This window comes from Danio rerio, chromosome 25 (assembly GCF_049306965.1).
Source record: "Danio rerio strain Tuebingen ecotype United States chromosome 25, GRCz12tu, whole genome shotgun sequence".
Lineage (NCBI taxonomy): Eukaryota > Metazoa > Chordata > Actinopteri > Cypriniformes > Danionidae > Danio > Danio rerio.
The window spans coordinates 4609289-4628615 of record NC_133200.1 but is presented as its reverse complement, the minus strand read 5'-3'; the positions used below and the strand labels follow the sequence as shown (position 1 = coordinate 4628615).

General features: G+C 33.5%; 2 protein-coding genes and 1 long non-coding RNA gene across 31 annotated transcripts in view; 1 reads left to right on the top strand and 2 right to left on the bottom strand.

The window, feature by feature from the left end:
* eps8l2 (EPS8 signaling adaptor L2) overlaps positions 1-2055 on the bottom strand; it is a 118551-nt gene extending 116496 nt beyond the window's left edge. For 4 of the 11 annotated variants that reach the window (XM_073942562.1, XM_073942561.1, XM_073942563.1 and 1 more), the window contains exons 1-2: positions 2007-2055; positions 1631-1712 (exon numbers count right to left, since the gene is read on the bottom strand). The gene's annotated coding sequence lies outside the window, so the exon portion shown is untranslated. Of the gene's footprint in view, positions 1-1630; positions 1713-1801 lie in introns of all 11 variants that reach the window. The other 7 variants (XM_073942565.1, XM_073942566.1, XM_073942567.1 and 4 more) reach the window with 3 other exon arrangements.
* Positions 2056-3749: 1694 nt separating this feature from the next.
* On the bottom strand, positions 3750-8203 carry LOC137489316 (uncharacterized). 3 transcript variants are annotated; one of them, XR_011008725.2, is made up of 4 exons: positions 8149-8203; positions 6795-6900; positions 5128-5198; positions 3750-3876 (listed from the first exon to the last, which is right to left on the bottom strand). It is a non-coding gene; the product is annotated as an uncharacterized lncRNA (long non-coding RNA). The 3 variants fall into 3 exon arrangements; XR_012400136.1 differs by having other exon boundaries at positions 3766-3876; positions 5132-5198; XR_012400137.1 differs by lacking the exon at positions 5128-5198 and having other exon boundaries at positions 3760-3876.
* An 8913-nt stretch (positions 8204-17116) lies between these two features.
* myrf (myelin regulatory factor) overlaps positions 17117-19327 on the top strand; it is an 87001-nt gene continuing 84790 nt past the window's right edge. For all 17 annotated transcript variants that reach the window (XR_012400062.1, XR_012400061.1, XR_012400060.1 and 14 more), the window contains exon 1: positions 17117-17572. Coding sequence is in view for 8 of the 17 variants with exons in the window: in XM_073942512.1 (XP_073798613.1) it covers positions 17524-17572 (49 nt within the window). In the remaining 9 variants the exon portion in view is untranslated. The remainder of the gene's footprint in view (positions 17573-19327) is intronic.

Here is a 19327-nt window from a genome sequence, read left to right as displayed (position 1 = left end):
TGACGACAAAAAAGGCTTAAAGCCTCAGTGTCATGTGTAGTGAGGTGCTCACATAAGAGAGGATGAAACCTTCAAAATTAAAATAACATTTAGAAACCAGAAAACATGTTTTATTAACAGTTTATTATTAACAGCATTTCTCTTTTTTACTTTGTAATATTTCTATAATTTGATACATTTTGTTAAAAGACAGCAATAAAATACACTTTCACTACTTGTTTACGTTCACAAACAAATACAAATTAATTATAATTCCTAAAATTGTATTATAGTTTCTAAAAATTTGGGTCACGGCTTGATGACCATGTAAACATTTTGGGTCCCATGGCTAAACCAGTTGATAACACCTGCTTTAATGCATAATTTTATGCTAAAACAATGTTTCGGTTTATTCTCTAAACTTAACTCTTCGTGACATTTATTCCATGTTTAAAATAAAAAAACGTTTTAATTTAGTGAAACAAAAGTGCCATGTTTACAGACATTCATTCATTCAATTTTTATTGGCTTAGTACCTTATTTATCAGGGGTTGCCACAGCGGAATGAACCACCAACTATTCCAGCATGTTTTACACAATGGGTGCCCTCGCAGCTGCAACCCAGTAATAGGAAACACCCATACACACTCACATACTACAGCCAATTTATTCAATCATTCATTTAGTCATTTTCTTTTCGGTTTAGTCCCTTTATTAATCATGGGTGACCACAGCGGAATGAACCGCCAACTTATCCAGCATATGTTTTACACAGTGGATGCTCTTCCGGCTGCAACCCATCTCTGGGTTCACTCTTTCACACACATACACAAGGGACAATTTAGCTAACCCAATTTACCTATAGCGCATGTTTTGGATTATTGTTTTAATGGAACTGTATTTATATTAGGATGTATTTTAGGATTAGGATGTTTATTGTGCGTGTTATAAGTCGTTTTGTGGGTGTCTATGTACAGCAGAATTTTTTTTTTCTAAAAACAAATTTCTCCTATGGGAGACAATAAAATTGACCTTGACAAATTAAGTAAAGAAAATGTAATTCCAACCTGAAAAATAAAAATAGGATAGAGAGATGAGATGTACTGTATTGGGGATCATTCAATCATATTTTTTGCAAGTTAAGTGTCTGCTCATATAGTTTAAATATATTTAAATAAATAATAAATTCATTCATTCATTCGTTTTCTTTTCGGCTTAGTCACTTTATTAGTCAGGGGTCGCCACAGAGAAATGAACCGCCAAATTATCCAGCATATGTTTTTACGCAGCGGATGCATTTCCGCTGCATTTGTGTAAAGCATACGCTGGATAAGTTGGTGGTTCATTTCGCTGTGGCCATCCCTGATGCATAAAGGGACTAAGCCGACAAGAAAATTAATTAATTTATTATTATTATTACTACTACTGCATACTATTATTTAGTAATAACTAACTATTACAGACTTTGACGAGTTTAAAAGCCTGTGATGTTTGAAATAATTCATATTGTATCTGAAAATGTACTTTATGTTGAGCAACACAAAATTTAACAAAATGTGTGACCCTAAAAATGCCCAACTTCCAGTTGAGTTATGAAACTATGTGCTCATAAAAAACAACAGTAAATCATTCCTTTTTCCAAAAAGCTTACCTATATGCCTCGTCCTTCTCATCACTGTTTACTCTTGTTTTTCGGTGGGTTTTCACAAAGGATACAACATTGGCGTTTCTCCCTAAAGCAAAAACACAATTTCATTTGACATTCGAAACAAAACAGCCTAAGAAATTAATTGTTCACTTTATTTAGACAAAGCGACAACACCTTAATGCACTTTCATTGAGTCTCATAGTGTGTCAGGTGTCCAAACAGCACAAGAACCACAACAATCAACTAACGCAGTTGGTGTTATTTTAAAAGCGTTGAATAAATAGTAAGCAAACATACACATGATTTTTAGTATAACATGAAGAAAATTGCGTTTATCATTAGCACTAAAATAAGTATTTATGTAAACGACGCGGTTTACCTGCCTGTTTGATCGCCATGTTGGTGCGGTCGCTCTTCTTCTCCGGTTTGGCCGGAGTTCGGTCTCTAGCGCTTTCTCGTGGACGGGAGTGACGTCAACGGAAGATATCTCGCAACGGAGCGTCAAGTAGAATTTATACCCAGATAGCAAAATATACTCGGGCCAGTTCCGGCTAGATTGTCGCCTGCCGGAGACTAACCCCTCGGCCCAACTTCGGCTGCCGGACTCGGGCCGGATGCCTGTGGACTCACTGCCCGATTCCGGCCCGAATCAAGCGGGCCAGATGCGGCGGCCGTAAGCGAGCCGACGCTGCGCATCCGCGCCGGAATCGGCGCGAGGGTAATGTGCGCTGCGGCCCGGAGCTGGCGCGACTCCGTATTTATACACCTTATAAAACCTTTTGGTATTACATTGGTACTTGATATATGGTATTACAACCATTTGAATTTATATAACAGCAAACACAGGCTATAATGTAAACACAAAGTGTAAGCACTGCGTTTAACCTTTGAATAAAGTGCAAACTGCATACATATTCTGTAACGAAAATAATCAGACAAATGACAAAATAAATAAATGTTAAACGTTTATTGATTGCATGAAAAAAATAGTACTAAAATTTTATAAATAATTTTGTAGTGCACAAGAATATCAATATAAAAACAACAATAAAACAACACAATAAAGACACACAGAAAGATTTAAACAAAAAAATCTAAAAATTACACACAAACACAGATGTTTTTTAAAACAACCCTGTTTTCCCAATAGACTTGAATTAAAAATTTGTAAAAAACAGCTAAATTTTATATAAACCTAAATATAGAAACCAATTTAAGATATAGCAAGAAACATCTTAAAAATACCAATGACAATCCGTAAAATATCCAAGTCAAACTTGTAAAAAGTACTGCAGAATTCTGAAGAAACATCTTGAAACATTTTTTAATAAAACATTAAAATAATAATAAAACAAACAAATATATATATATATATATATATATATATATATATATATATATATATATATATATATATATATAAATAATTGCAGAACAAAATCAATTGCACAAACAGCAAGACATGAGTGAGATGATTATAAATTTCATATATATACACGTCTTGTGCAATTTTATATTTATAATTTTATTTGTATTACGTTTATTAAAAATGTATCAAGATGTTTCTTTACAATTTGGCGCACACACATACATACATACATACCATACATATATACACACACACACACATATATATATATATATACATATACATATATATATATATATATATATATAAATGCAAATGAAAGAAACAAATTGTTCAAGTATCAGGGAACATCCTAATACACTTAAAATGTTGTTTAAAAATTAAAACAAAATAGTGATGTAGACATTTGACACATTAGCTTTCTCTTCTTTCTTCCTCCATCCCTGTCAGGGGCAAGTTGTAGCTACCTTGTAATGCATTTTTCCACTTCTTTATCAGTGGCGTGGTATGGACATTTGTCCTCACTCCATCTGTGATTAAAAGATAAACAGATAATTAGTAGTGAACAAGTACTAATGTAAAAAAAAAAAGAAAAAATTAGGAAAAAAGTAGGCTACCTACGAAGCAAAAAAAAAAACTATAAAAAAAACAAATAAACTTAAAACACTTTGAAATTAGCAAGAGCTTGAACTTACCAGTTTCTTCATTTGTTCGGGCTGCTCCTTTAGTTGATTTTCAAGCTTTTCCAAATCAAATTGGCCACAGGAAGGTCAAATGTGTTTACATCTGGAATTTCATCACGTCTGTTTTGGTTTTGTGAGAATCAGGCCCAGCTGCTGCTTTATGACGTTGCATGATTTTAAAACTTCAGTCAGTCGTGCTAAAAAAGAAAAATAACAGATTAGTATAAATCAACCTGTCGCTTATTCTCATACAACTTCTGTAAATACAACAGTGGGTTAGACACTGCTGATATTCTCTAGTTGATCTTTACTTTCTAGCTGCATTAAACCTTAACAAATTTAGTGATGTCTTCAATTCTTACAAAGACATCACGAGATGCAATAAGTTCTGTCTTGATCTCAAACTGCACTAGAACAAAGACTGTAAATGTTTATAGGTGTACTGCAGGAGTGTCCAAACTTTTTGGGCCGAGGGCCAGATGCAAAAAAACAAACGTTGTCGCGGGCCAAATTTTACATACATCACACAGACATATATATATGTCTGATATGACATGATATATATATACATGATATATATATATGACATGATATATATATACAGTTGAAGTCAGAATTGTTAGCCCCCCTAAATTATTAGCCACCGTTTATTTTTTCCCCAATTTCTGTTTAACGGAGAGTTAAACATTTTTTCCACACATTTCTAAACATATTAGTTTTAGTAACTCATTTCTAATAACTGATTTATTTTATCTTTGCCATGATGACAGTAAATAATATTTGACTAGATATTTTTAAGACACTTCTATACAGCTTAAAGTGACATTTAAAGGCTTAACTAGGTTAATCAAGTTAACTAGTCAAGTTAAAGTAATTAGGCAAGTTATTTTATAACAATGGTTTGTTCTGAAGACTTAAGGGGCCAATAATTTTGACCTTAAAATGGTTCATAAAAAAAATTAAACCGCTTTTTATTCTAGCCGAAATAAAACATAAGTCTTTCTCCAAAAGAAAAAATATTATCAGACATACTGTAAAAATGTTCTTGCTCTGTTAAACATCATTTGGGAAATATTTAAAAAAGAAGAAATAAATCAATGAGGGGCTAATAATTCAGACTTCAACTGTGTGTAGATAGACAGACAGACAGACAGACAGACAGATAGATAGATCATAACAAGAACTGCTGCTTAATTGAATGCATGTAATAGCGACACCCGGTGGTTATTTATTGAATTACGTTCATTTTTGTATAGCGGGCCAGATTCTATTGATATTTATAAAAAGCCTCGCGGGCCGCAGATGGCCCGCGGGCCGTAGTTTGGACACGCCTGGTGTACTGGAATGTACAGTATCTGTGCATCTTGATGGTGGTCTTAAGATTTCTGCCATAGTCATTGATGGTGATGTGACTTGTGGTGCTGCATTGATTTCTGAAATCTTCATACCTGCCTTTTATCCAGCCTCTTTGTTCCAAGTAATTTTTCTTCATCACGGTATAGATGTGTCTATACTGTCCCTTAATCAGATACATTTACAAAACAAAACATCACTTTAAAGTGCCAGGCAGGGCCGGATTAACCAATGGGCCTTATGGGCACAGGCCCAGGGGCCCGTGCGCACCAGGGGCCCCTGCGAGGGGGGAGAAAAAAAGGCAATTTCGGAGTGTCTTTTTAGGCTAATTGCAAATAGCGCATCTAGTTGGACTAAACTATTCAGGGTTTACGCCCATCGATGCCTGATTGATAGAGATAACATGAGTAAAGAGCAGTGTGATAATATAGCCGCAGTGGCGCACCTTGTAAGGCACACGGCATCATCTTTTGACGCGATTAATCATAACATCGGTTCGAATCCACCATCAGCTGAACTCGTGCTACTTTTATTTCTCCCCATTACATATCAGATTGGAAATATATTTATTTTTAACAGGAAAGAAACATTTTTTTAAAATAATGCAAATGTGATATAAAGTCACAAGTGTCTCGTGGGTATTTAATAATGTTTAGCCTTATTATAGGCGCCTGCCGTGCCTCCCTCTCTTCAAAAACTCTATTGCTCAGACAACTGTATTTCCTCTGAGCAAAAAAAATCGCGATCACATATTAATATTATTATTATATTTAAATTGCCTTTCTTTCTTTAACTAAACAGAATGCTGTAATTGGTCAAGTGCGGAAACGTCAGTTTTGTAATAACCCGCACTAAACTGAGCGGACTTTAGTGTAACGTTATATCTGTCATAGATCAAAAATGAGTGGACAAGTGGATTTAGCAAACGCGAGAGAAAGAGGAGAGGAGGCATCTTTATTGAGGCATTTTCCATACACACCTTCTTCAAACAGACCCGTGATCAGGAGAATGAGGGTACAGAAGAAGACGTTAACTTTAAATGATGAGTAGCTAGCATTAACCAGGCGGAGGAGGCTAACGGCAGCGCAGCGCGGACTGGATTCATCGGGTGAGAGACAGACAGAAAAGGAGAGAGAGAGAGAGAGAGAGAGAGAGAGAGAGAAAGGCCCAGAAGAGGAGAGAGAGGGGAGAGAAGAGGTATAGTGTCTGTGATTTCAGATACTTTTAGGTTTATAATCAAGTCTTCATCACGAGAAGAGTAGAGAAAATACAGGGAGAGGAGGAGAGAGACAGTAAATCAGTGTTAGTATTATGAAAGACTCAGATTCATAGAACTCAGATTCATAGAACTGTATACATACATATATATATATATATATATATATATATATATATATATATATATATATATATATATATATATATATGTAGTTTTAGCTATGTAGTTTTATTTGTATTTTTATTTAATGCTTTGAAAAATAATTTAAATCTTTGCAGACTATAAATACATATGTACTATATATCATTTATTTAAATATGTGGGCAACAAATTATAGATTCATTTTATTTAAAAATTATTATATTATTCTTATTTTTTTAATTCAACTATAGGGGTGCGGCCAGGTAGGGGGCCTTACAAGATAATGTGCCCAGGGGCCCCTGAGTTCTTAATCCGGGCCTGGTGCCAGGTCAAAACTCACAGGTTGTAATAGATCAATGACATAATGTTGACAGTATGTGTTTAAAATAATTGCAAACAAACCTGTTCTGTCTTTAGATGTATGACAGGCGATCATCATCCTCATCTGTCTACCAGTCAGAAATCACAGTTGCGTGTGGATGTTTGAGTCGAGCTTCCTCATATGCATCTATAATAAAACATCACATTGTTGTTAACCTCCCGTAAAGAAAAGTTCAAACCCTGAAATACTATCAAAGTTAATTAATGCATATAATACCTATAGTGTAAATAATCGGTACACAGAAGGTTGCACAAGATTTATTCGGAGATTCATGCAGAGTGACAGCCTTATGAATCTGAGACATAGATTTGTAAGATGGTCAAGCACATGCATTATTCTGTACCCATGAAGATTAACCTACCATTGTGAAAAATGTTTGATGATGATAGCCAATAACAATAAACCATTTCAGCTGTTTGTGAAGCAATTAGTAATGTAATGTCTGAAAAGCTCAAACTATGTTGAAAATGTATCAGCAGTTTACAGCTTATAATGGACTTTTAGCACACAACTATAACATGCCTATTCACGTTCAAAAGAGTGTGCCATTGACTTCTTTGGTCGTGATGTGCTGCAAAATGATCTCACTAACCTTTGTTAAACAAGAACAATGAGACTTAACCAACAAATATTGTTACCCATTCATTTAAATCAGAATTTATCACTGTCAATAACATAAAAAACAAAAAAAAAAACATCAAAATCTGCTTTAAGACGTTCAGTTTTACATTAACTGACCATTACAGCTTGAACAAAAGATATAATTGATTCACATAGGCTAACACATATGAATTAAAGTGCATAGTAATATATTTCTCTCGGTTAATTTAAAGAGAATAGTAAACAGTCGAGTTTCGATCATTTTCGTGACTAACTGCATAAACAAGATAAATAATAATATTTTATTAATCCAAAACGATTAGTTTTTATTTACACATAATCACAGAATTAATACTGTTGGAGAAGTATACGCCTGTACAATGATTTTTTCAACATCCACGGTACTTTATAATGTTAAATCAGGAAAAAAACACGTTTTGTCATGTTAGTTAATGGATTCGTCTACAGAAACTTTCTTTAACGCAAAGTTAGCATACACACAAATTCGTTTCATGTTTCTTTAAAATAATTAAAATAGTTTTCAGTTACTACACACGTTACAATCTAACATTGTGTAAAAGGAAAAGGAACTTTCAGACGTATTTGTAACTGTTAGCGTTAGCATACATTAGCTCCAGTCGTGTGTCTTAAAGCAGGTTACATTTCGTATCAAACTGTTTTAAATTACTAAACGCTGTTACAACCAAACACCGTGGAAATGTTTTAAGCTCTAAATTCGCTAATTATACAGAACACAAGCAGTAAAAAGCTTACCTTTCTGACCGGACTCCACGTGAAATGTTTGAAAAACCAACCCTTTTCTTCTTGTGATCTTCGTGCCATGGTGGTTGACAACCAGCTTTTTGGAGCATTACCGCCACCGTCTGGATTGGAGTTTGGATCAGGAATTTAGTAACGCATGTGTTTATTATGAAACCAACTTCTGCTTTAAAAAAAACAGTCAGCACAGGAGCGTGCTATCTCAAAAATAAGCGAATTTTACATAGTTTTTCTCTAGATAAATATAATCTATTTATAAATAATATTGTTTTGTTTGCGTCTAAACATTGCGACCATCCACACTAAATATTCTTTTTTTTTTTTGCTATCGTACCATTAATATTTTCTCAAATTATCATTAAACGTGGAGCTAACAGATTACTAGATAAAATAAGAACTTAATCGGTTGCCATCAGCCGAGTCCTTGCCAGAAGCGGCCAGGATATGGTTGACCGGAATCGGGCCAGTGCTTTACAGCCGCATCACAACCGCATGTGCGCGAGCGAGCTGCGGGCCGCACTCGGCCCGGATAACACTCGCCGATGCCGAGTCGGAGCCGGAGGCGCCGAGGGGCAGCCGAGCTCGGGCCGATTACTGCCTGCTATCTGGGTAAGGTTTCTAAAAGTTGAATACAGGATAAAAATACGCGAATAATATATTATAATATATTATAAAAGCTATGAATAAGTGCTTCACTGCTTGATCATTGATGGGACTTTGTTTTATTTATTTGTTTTGGTGATTAAATTTGTTCAGCAACAGTAAAGGTTTAACTTTAGTAAATGTTCTAATATATTCTCTAATATATAAATGAAGTGTTCAGATGCCAAAACCTCTAAATGCCATGTGAAATGTTCTCCTACAATGCTAAATTATCTCAACCTCCTACCTACAGTATGTTTACGTTCAGTTATTTACCTTGAAAGACAATAAATAAAACATATTTGTCATTATAAATGTAAAATTACTGAGCCTTCACACAAGAGTTGGAGAATATATAAATATATATAGGCGGTTCATTCCGCTGTGGCAACCCCAGATTGATAAAGGGACTAAGCTGAAAAGAAAATGAATGAATGAATATATATATATATATATATATATATATATATATATATATATATATATATATATATATATATTTGCTAAAGTAGATGGACTAAAACTACACAAACAAACAAACAATATACCTATGTAAAACTAAACAAATATAAGTTAACTTATTTTATAACTTGACAACAAAATATTGCTTTATATTACAATATTTGTTATATTCTATAAAGATCTGAGAACTTTACTTTCACACTTAATTTAAAAGTGTTTAGAACATTTTGCAACCAATCTTTTATTTTTATAATAATAATAATTTATTCTTATTTTAATCTTATATATATATATATATATATATATATATATATATATATATATATATATACAGTTGAAGTTAGAATTATTAGCCCCCTTTGATTTTTTTTCTTTTATTAAAATTTCCCAAATGATGTTTAACAAAGCAAGACCATTTCCTGCCCCATCATAAATTGTTAAAAAATCACCCATCAAAGAAGGCTTCCAATTAATGCAAACAATTATTTTTTTATGAATCCAATATCTATGTGCAAGAAAACATACAATGACAAAAGTGAAGTCATCATTCACTACAAGTAGCCCAACTTTAATCTGAATCTTGGACCTTATTCTTGAAAGAAAAAAATACCAATAAAAATTTTGAGGCACCAAAAGCGGCCTATATTAAAGTTAATTTTAATACTAATTAGGCTATTTCTGTTATCCATGAACTTTCAAAATGCACTTTAAAAAAAAAAACATTTTTTTAATGTAAAACTATAACTCCTCAACCCTTTCTTGGACACTTTGACCTGAAATGTGCTTTATCCAAATCCAGCACCCTTCAGGAAAACTGACTGGCTCACTACCTTATAGAAATTTTTGATGTCTACATACTGTGTAACATTACATTTTATATCCCCAACAGCTGAACCCACATGTATGGCAATTCATATATTTACCTGCAAAGTGTGTAAGTGTGTCTGAGACAATGTTGTTTGTATGTTGTGTTCTGTTTAAAAAACCCTAAAATAAAAGTATTTAAAAAAAAAAATTAAAAAAAAACTTTAATTCCTTTATTTTGTAATGATATGTGATATAATAAATTTGTGTTTATAAATAAGTATTTTTCATATTTCTTCATCCTATATATATATATATATTTATTTATATATATAATTTATTTTTTATTTATTTGGTACCTCTGAAAGTGGTTATGATGACCATCCGACAAGTTAATCCAACTACAAATAGTGCTTAAAATGTAATATTTAAAACTCACAATTAAATAGAGCATATATATATATATATATATATATATATATATATATATATATATATATACATATATATATACTGTATATATATATATATATATATATATATATATATATATATATATATATATATATATATATATATATATATATATATATATATATATATATATATATATATATATATATACGGACACGTTTTTATTATTATTATTATTAATAAATATATTTTTACTAATTGAAATATTTCTATTTTCAATTAGACATAAATGTCATCAGTGGCTAATTTACCACATAAAACCAAAAAAACCTCATCTTTGATTTGATTTGATTTGATTTGGTTTTTTAGAGTCTCTTTTAATGTTTTCCTTATCACTGTATATTCACTGTATGTGATCATGTGACTGCCTTTAAAGTTTTTAAAATGACTATTTTCACATTTTACAAAAACTATTTGTACATTTTATATTCAAATTGCATTAAAACATTGTATTGAACGTGTATATTCAATTACAAGCAACTATTCATGTTTGTATATATATTTTAATGGATTTCTTAGTGTGTGTTCCTTTTACTTAAGATGTTGTGGAGAACAAATGTTACCTCAAGCATAGTATTACCAGTCATTTTTACCTAACATGTCTATGTAAAAATTTCAATTTCCTTCGGCTCAGTATGTTTGTTAATCAGGGGTCGCCACAGTAAAATGAACCACCAACTTATCCAGCATATGATTTACACAGCGGATGCCCTTCAAGACAAAACCCAGTACTGAGAAACATCCATACACACTCATTCAAATATACACTACTCCAATTTAGGTTATTCAGTTCACCTATAACACATGTGTTTGGACTGTGGGGAAAACCGGAGCACCTGGAGGAAACCCACACCAACACGGGGAGAACATGCAAACTCCACACAAATGCCAACTGACCCAGCCAACAGCAGCCTTCTTGCTGTGTGACACCACTAATCGAGCCACCATGGCACCCCTCAATGTAATCATAATATAATATTTTTTCTACTGAATATTTATTGTACATTGAACTTATTTTATTTGTAAAATCCACAGAAGCTTTCCAAGGCCAGGCCTAAATCTCTACAAGCCGCAGTCATCATTCGCTTTATAGATTACTTTTACTGAATGACATGGTCTCAATGACTCCTGGCCAACAATAGCAGTATACAACCCCTATAAGACATGCTGTAACTTCACACACACACACACACATACACTATGGACAGGGTCACATGTGTGCGTCCACACAGCTACGCTCACATTTAGACGAAGTGCATTAACACAGCCAGATGTTTCTTTGTCTCCGCAGCCTAAAGCTTTCTCTTTCTGGCCTGCGTCCTCACGAAACAATCCACGCAGTGTGTCGTGGGAAGAACGCGCGTGTTGTTCAGGTCAAACAGAGGAAAAAGGAGAGCGAGAGAAAGATGCTCCAGCTGTGAGTAAAAACAACAAAACTGCATTTGATTGGGAGGGGGCCGAGACGGACACAGGGGCATTGTTTGTAAAGAGGTCGCGGATAAAGAGAGCAGAGAAACAGATCACTCAGCTCATGCAGTGAGAAATGATGGCGTTACACCTCATTCATTCACAATCCCTCAAACCAATCGCGAGACAGACATACACTGAAAAAAAAAAAAAAATTTATTTGTGTCGACTTTAAACAAATTAAATTTTGTAATTTTCAACTTGATTTGTTTTAAATTCAGCACAAATAAATTGTTTACAACCACTTAACTTAAAACATTTTAGTAAATCCAAGGAATCATTTAATTATTTTATTTTTTTCAGCGTACAGTTGAGGTTAAAATTATTATTTTTTATTTCGGCTAATAGAAAAGCAGTTTTAATTTTTTTAAAGCCATTTCAAGGTCAAAATTATTTGTTTTCTTTTTAAATTATAGATGATGTTTAACAGAGCAGGGAAATTTTCACAGTATTTCCTATATTTTTTTCTTCTGGAGAAAGTCTTATTCGTTTTATTTTGGCTAGAAGAAAAGCTGTTTTTAATTTTTTAAAGCCATTTTAAGGTCAAAATTATTTGTTTTTTAGATGATGTTTAACAGAGCAGGGATATTTTCACAGTATTTCCTATAATATTTTTTCTTCTGGGGAAAGTCTTATTTTTTATTTTGGCTAGAAGAAAAGCCTTTTTTAATTTTTTTTAAAGCCATTTTAAGGTCAAAATTATTTGTTTCCTTTTTAAATTATAGATGACGTTTAACAGAGTATAAACTTTTCATAGTATTTCCTATAATATTTTTCTTCTGGAGAAAGTCTCATTCGTTTTATTTTGGCTAGAAGAAAAGTCGGTTTTAATTTTTTAAAAGCCATTTTAAGGTCAAAATTATTTGTTTTTTAGATGATGTTTAACAGAGCAGGGAATTTTTTTACAGTATTTCCTATAATATTTTTCTTCTGGGAAAAGTCTTATTTTTTATTTTGGCTAGAATAAAAGCCTTTTTTAATTTTTTAAAGCCATTTTAAGGTCAAAATTATTTGTTTCCTTTTTAAATTATAGTTGATGTTTAACAGAGCAGGGACATTTTCACAGTATTTCCTATAATATTTGTTCTTCTGGAGAAAGTCTTATTTGTTTTATTTCAGCTTGAATAAAAGCAGTTTTCAATTTTTTAAAAGCCATTTTAAGATCAATATTATTAGCCTCTTTAAGCTATTTATTTTTCAGTTGTCTTCAGAACAAACCACTGTTATGCAATGGTTTGCCTGATTACTCTAATTAACCTAGTAAATGTCACTTTAATTCTAGTATCTTAAAAAATATCCGGTAGGCAGTGTTGGGTAAATTAAAAAAGTAATAAATTACTGAAATTACAACTGGAAAATTGTAATCTGATTACATTGTTAATTACTTTGTGTAAAAAGTAATCAGATTACTCATTAATTTACTTTAAAGTTACTTTTGAAACAAATAAAATATACCTATAAAAATACAAAAGAAATAAGCTGCAGCTCTTTCAGTAATTTAATATTCACTGAAAAAAATTACAATGGGTTGATCACAGCAGCTTGACATATTCAAAAGACTCAAAGAATTCACCCAAATCCTAAAATTCTCTCATCATTCCACTTGTTCCAAACCTTTTTGTCTTTTTTAACACAAAAGAAGACATTTAGAAGAAAACTGGATCCCTTTAACCATTGACATCCATATGCAAAACCACTGCAGTGTTTGGGTGTTCTGTCCCAGCTAGCAAAGTTCATGTGGCTCAAGCCCGGCCCACCAGACACTTACATCCGGCCCACATACCGCATGGAATGATGGCACTTGGTCCTGTTTGCCAGATCTAGACCACAATTAAGCCATAGCAATATCACATATCAGCCAGAATTTAACCAAATGAATCAGAACTGACCCCATTCTGGGCCACAGTTGGCTTTCATTCTGGCCCACACCAGACACTTACATCTGGACCACATACTGAAGGAATGATGGCTTTAGGGCGGTCTGCTCCTGTTTGTCAGATCTGGGCCACAAATAAGCCAAAGCAATATCACATATCAGTCAGAATTCAACCAAATGAACCAGAACTGACCCTATTCTGGGCCACAGTTTGCTTTTATTTTGGCCCAGATCTGGCCTATTAATTCTAATAATGGATTAAACATTATGAATTATATTATTTCATCACAGGTTGTGCTGCACAAACAAACTTTGCAAGCAAACTTCTTAAAAGTTACAGCAGCCAAAAGAAAATGTATATTAAGAGGTTCAGGGCTATGAGCCCAACTAGCAAACACTGTTCTCCATGATGGTGACTTTAGTCTATATGGTCCATATAGGTTTTAAGATAACTGGGCCACATTTGCCTTATCTCCTCTGGGCCGCCTTAGGCTCACAGCCACATTAGCCAGAGCTAACTGTGCCAAATATTCGCCAAAATTAGCCCACATTTTTTTTAGGATAACTGAAAGATAAAAGAAGTCAGTTATTAGAAATGAGCTGTTAAAATTATTATGTTTAGGAATGTGTTGCAAAAATCTTTCCATTATACAGAAATTGGGAAAAGAAAAAATTCAGAAGGGCAAATAATTTTGACTCTAACTGTATGTAAACTGCCAACACAATCTCACGGCAATTCGTAACTTTTTCATTTAGTGGCTAATTCGTATGAATTTGTACAATCTAATTCGTACAATTTAGTACGATTTGCTCATCCCCCAATGACGGTTGGGGTTAGGGGTGGGGTCAGGTGCCACGCCTTCTTTTTAAAATCGTACCATTTCGTACGACTGAACTCGTACGAATTCGTACGAATTAGCCACTAAACTGGCAAAACGTAAAATACTTACGTTTTCTCGTGAGATCAGGCTGAAACTACATAAAAAACAAAAAAAAAATGAAAGAATTAATAGTCATTCACCTTAATATCACCATCATTATAATGTTCAAAATTGTAATATTAGTATTAGGAAAGTTACTTTTGAAAGTAATGCATTACAATATTGAGTTACTTCCTAAAAAATTAACTATGCATTACTTAGTTTCTTTTTAAGTAAAGTACATTACATTGATACTTTTTCCTACTTATTCATTCATTCATTTTCTTGTTAGCTTAGTACCTTATTAATCCGGGGTATTTATTAATCCACAGCGGAATGAACCGCCAGCAACTTATTCAGCAAGCTTTTTGTGAAACTTCCACACACACACTCACACACAACGGACAAATTAGCCTACCCAATTCACCTGTACCGCATGTCTTTTGACTGTGGGGGAAACCGGAGCACCCGGAGGAAACCCACGCGAACGCAGGGAGAACATGCAAACTCCACACAGAAACACCAACTGAGCCGAGGTTCGAACCAGCAACTCAGCGACCTTCTTGCTGTGAGGCGACAGCACTACCTACTGTGCCACTGCCTCGCCCTTTATTCCTACTTAGCTGAGGCTTTTTTTTTAATAGAGGAGCTCTAGAATTACCAATGCGCTGTATAAAAAAACAAAAAATTATAATTTAGGATAATGTTATCTTCTGAAAACTTCCCGACCAAAATACATATAATTATAATTAATATTGTATGTAAAAAAAACATATTATTTAATCAACTAAAACCTATTCAAGTTTTTCATATGATGTGAAATTAATTTTTAATTTCCAGTATATGAGAATCACCATTAAGGGGTGGAAAAATTACAATAAACATCTGTTTATGCAATGCAGAAATGATTATTTGGGAGGAAATGGCTTGATTAAAACAATGCAAAACTATAATGTTTCAATAGAAATTAAGTTTATTTTTTTAAAACCACAAACAATAAGCACTCAGGGGGTTACTCAAATAATTGGTCGGTGAACTTTGGGTAAGGGATTCATCAAAACAACAACAGAAATCAGTCCAAGGCACTTGAAAAATGTGGAAAATTTAAAAAGCCTTTATTCACATGGCTAAATCTTAAAAAACCTACGCGTTTCAGCAGGAAACTGCCTTCATCAGGGTAAAACAAGTCAGGTGCGGCTGGAGTATCTTTTGATTACTACGGTCACACGACTCATCTAAACATCTCAACAACACTCAAATACTCAAACAAACAAGGTCAACTATTATCATTAGTTCAGCATAGATAGAAGAGGGCACACAACATTGTGTTACCCTGATGAAGGCAGTTCCCTGCTGAAACGCGTAGTTTTTTTTAAAGATTTAGCCATGTGAATAAAGGCTTTTTAAATTTTCCACATTTTTCGACTGATTTCTGTTGTTGAGTTTATTTTTAATTTTACATGTAATTTATTTCTTTCAGTTTGATCTTGGAGTTAAATGTAATGTTGTTTTACTCATAAATTTGACTAAATTAATGAGAAAATTGGTCATTTATAGTATGTAAATGCAATATAGTACAAGTATTTTAAAACTATATTAATACAGCCTTTAATCAGTTACAGTATTTGTTTAAATAGCTAGTTAATTACCCGAATAATTACAAAATAGTGGGCTAACACAATGAAAATACCTGTGAAATTCTAAAATACAAAATGTGAAATAGTATTGTTTAAATAAAATATTCTTGATTGTTTTCATTTTATACATCTTTATTTTATTTACATTTTGTTTTAAGTACAATGGTAATATCATGGCAATTTATCATATCCCATGCATGGTACTAAATGCTTATCATACACTTTGTAAAATACAAATAACATAGTTGCCTACTCTTTGGGTACAATATATACTGAATTTAAGTTACCATGGTATTAAAAAGTACACTATTTAGCAAAATTGCAAAACTGAATCCGACATTTGATGATGTTACATGACATATGATGCTGTTATTTATTCATAACTAAGCTATATGTTCCTTTAAATATGTGCGTCTTTGTGTTTGTTTACAGTTTTGTCATTAGCCAAAACAAAAGCGGAGGCATATTTTTAATCAGAAACCCTAAATGTGTGAGTATTTTCTTTATAGCTTTCCGTAAAAGTCGCTGTCATCATACGTAATATATCATCAGGACAAGTTGGAGCGGAATATATCCTGTTTAAACAATGTTTTTTTTCTTACATTTGTCTTCTCTCTCGCACTCACAACTGGAGCGCGCGCACGGCGCAAGTTGGGCGAGAGCGCGCACAGACGGACGTTAAGCGCGCGTTTGATTGAAAGAGGCACAAGCACAGCTCCAGCTCACAGGATCATCAAAAACGCCCTCCAACTACATTCATCCAACTATTATTGACATAAATCCGCAGATATGTACTGCGAAGACAATTAAACGAAATCCTCGATGAAAAAGAAGCTGGAATATGCCTCCACCTGACATCCAAAGGTAAAAAATCTCCTCGGAAACCTCAGGAATTGTGATTTACGCTAACTAAGACTGATATTTTAACTAATCCGGAGGATATACTTATATTAAAATCGTTCTGGGGAACTCGGTGGCTGTTTCTTATATGAAGATAAGTGTTGGTGAAGCAGGGATGATGACAGTTTGAAGCGGACGCGACTCCCGCCGCTCATTTTCATGGAGTTTATAAGCGGGAGCCGCTAGAATGGAAACCGTGATTGATGAAACGGAGGCCTTACAGAGATTCTTCGAAGGTAAGACAGCTCATTGATCACTTGATGTGACGCTTCCAAAATAGTTGTAAAGATTACTTAAGAAGTTGCCTGTCAGTTCACTAGGTTATCCCTAACACAGCGACGAATCAGGTGGTAATTCTGTGGTACTCTGTGTTTACCATATAACATTAGTCAAGTTTCTTTCAAATAATCCAGAATCCTGAAGTAAATCCTCAACCCCAAGTTTCAACCAGACAAAAATTTGTTTTAAAGATTACTAAAAGTGGCCTGTCAGATCACCAGCCACGAATCAGGTGGTAATATGGTACTCTGTATTTACCATAGCCAAGTTCCTTTCAAATAATCCAGAATCCTGAAGTAAATCCCTAACTCTAAATTTCAACCTAAAAGTAGTCTTAAAGATTACTAAAAGTTACCTGTCAGTTCACTATAGTTCATTCCTAACTCATTGACGAATAAGGTGGTATTACAGTGGTACTCTGTATTTACCATATAGTTAAGTTTCTTTCAAATAATCCAGATAAAGTAAATCCCTAACTCTTAATTTCAACGAGACTAAAAATAGTTTTAAAGATTACTAAAAGTTGCCAGTCAGTTCCCTGGTTTGTTCCTAATACATAGATGAATAAGGTGGTATTACTATGGTACTCTGTATTTACCATATAGTCAAGTTTTCTTTTAAATAATCCAGAATAAAGTAGGGTTGCGGCTGGATGGGCATCCTCTGCGTAAAAACGTGCTGGATAAGTTGGCGGTTCATTCCACTGTGGCGACCCCGAATTAAAAAAAAGGACTAAGCCGAAAAGAAAATGAATAAATGACTGAAGTTCCTTTAAAAAAATTCAGAATCCTGAAGTAAATTCCTAACTCTAAATTTCAACCAGACTAAAGATTACTAAAAGTTGCCTGTCAGTTCACTATAGTTCATTCCTAACACAGCGGCGAATAAGGTGGTATTACTATAGTACTCTGTATTTACCATATAGTTAAGTTTCTTTCAAATAATCCAGATAAAGTAAATCCCTAACTCTAAATTTCAGCCAGACTAAAAATAGTTTGAAAGATTACTAAAAGTTGCCTGTCAGTTCCCTGGTTTATTCCAAACACATAGATGAATAAGGTGGTATTACTATGGTACTCTATATTTACCATATAGTCAAGTTTTCTTTTAAATATTCCAGAATAAAGTAAGGTTGTGGCTGGAAGGGCATCCGCTGCGTAAAAACGTGCTGGATAAGTTGGCGGTTCATTCTGCTGTGGCGACCCCGGATCACTAAAGGGACTAAGCCGAAAAGAAAATGAATGAATGAATGAATGAATAAAATCCCTACACTGTCAAAAAAAATCTTGCTGCCTTAATTTTTTTTTTGTTGAATCAAATTATTTTTTCAGTCAGTTCAATTTACACCAAACATATTGTGTATGATGAAAACTTATTAAAATATCATGCTTTTTATGACTTTTTGTTATACAGTGTGTTTGAGTTTCTTCTGTTGATCACAAAAGAAGATATTTTGAAGAATGTTGGCAAGCAGCAGCCATTGACTTCATAGATGTCAATGGCTGCTGCTTTCCGGCATTCTTCAAATGAACTTTCCTATAGTCATCTCAACTTACATTAATCTAGCTGAATAAACATTAATTTTGTATATCTTAAAAAATTAGCTGACACCTGATTAACTTATTAAAATAAGTTAAAGCGACATAAAAATATTTGTTGTCTTGACTTTTGGCCATTACATTTGTTTACAGTGTAGTTTCAAACACATTTTA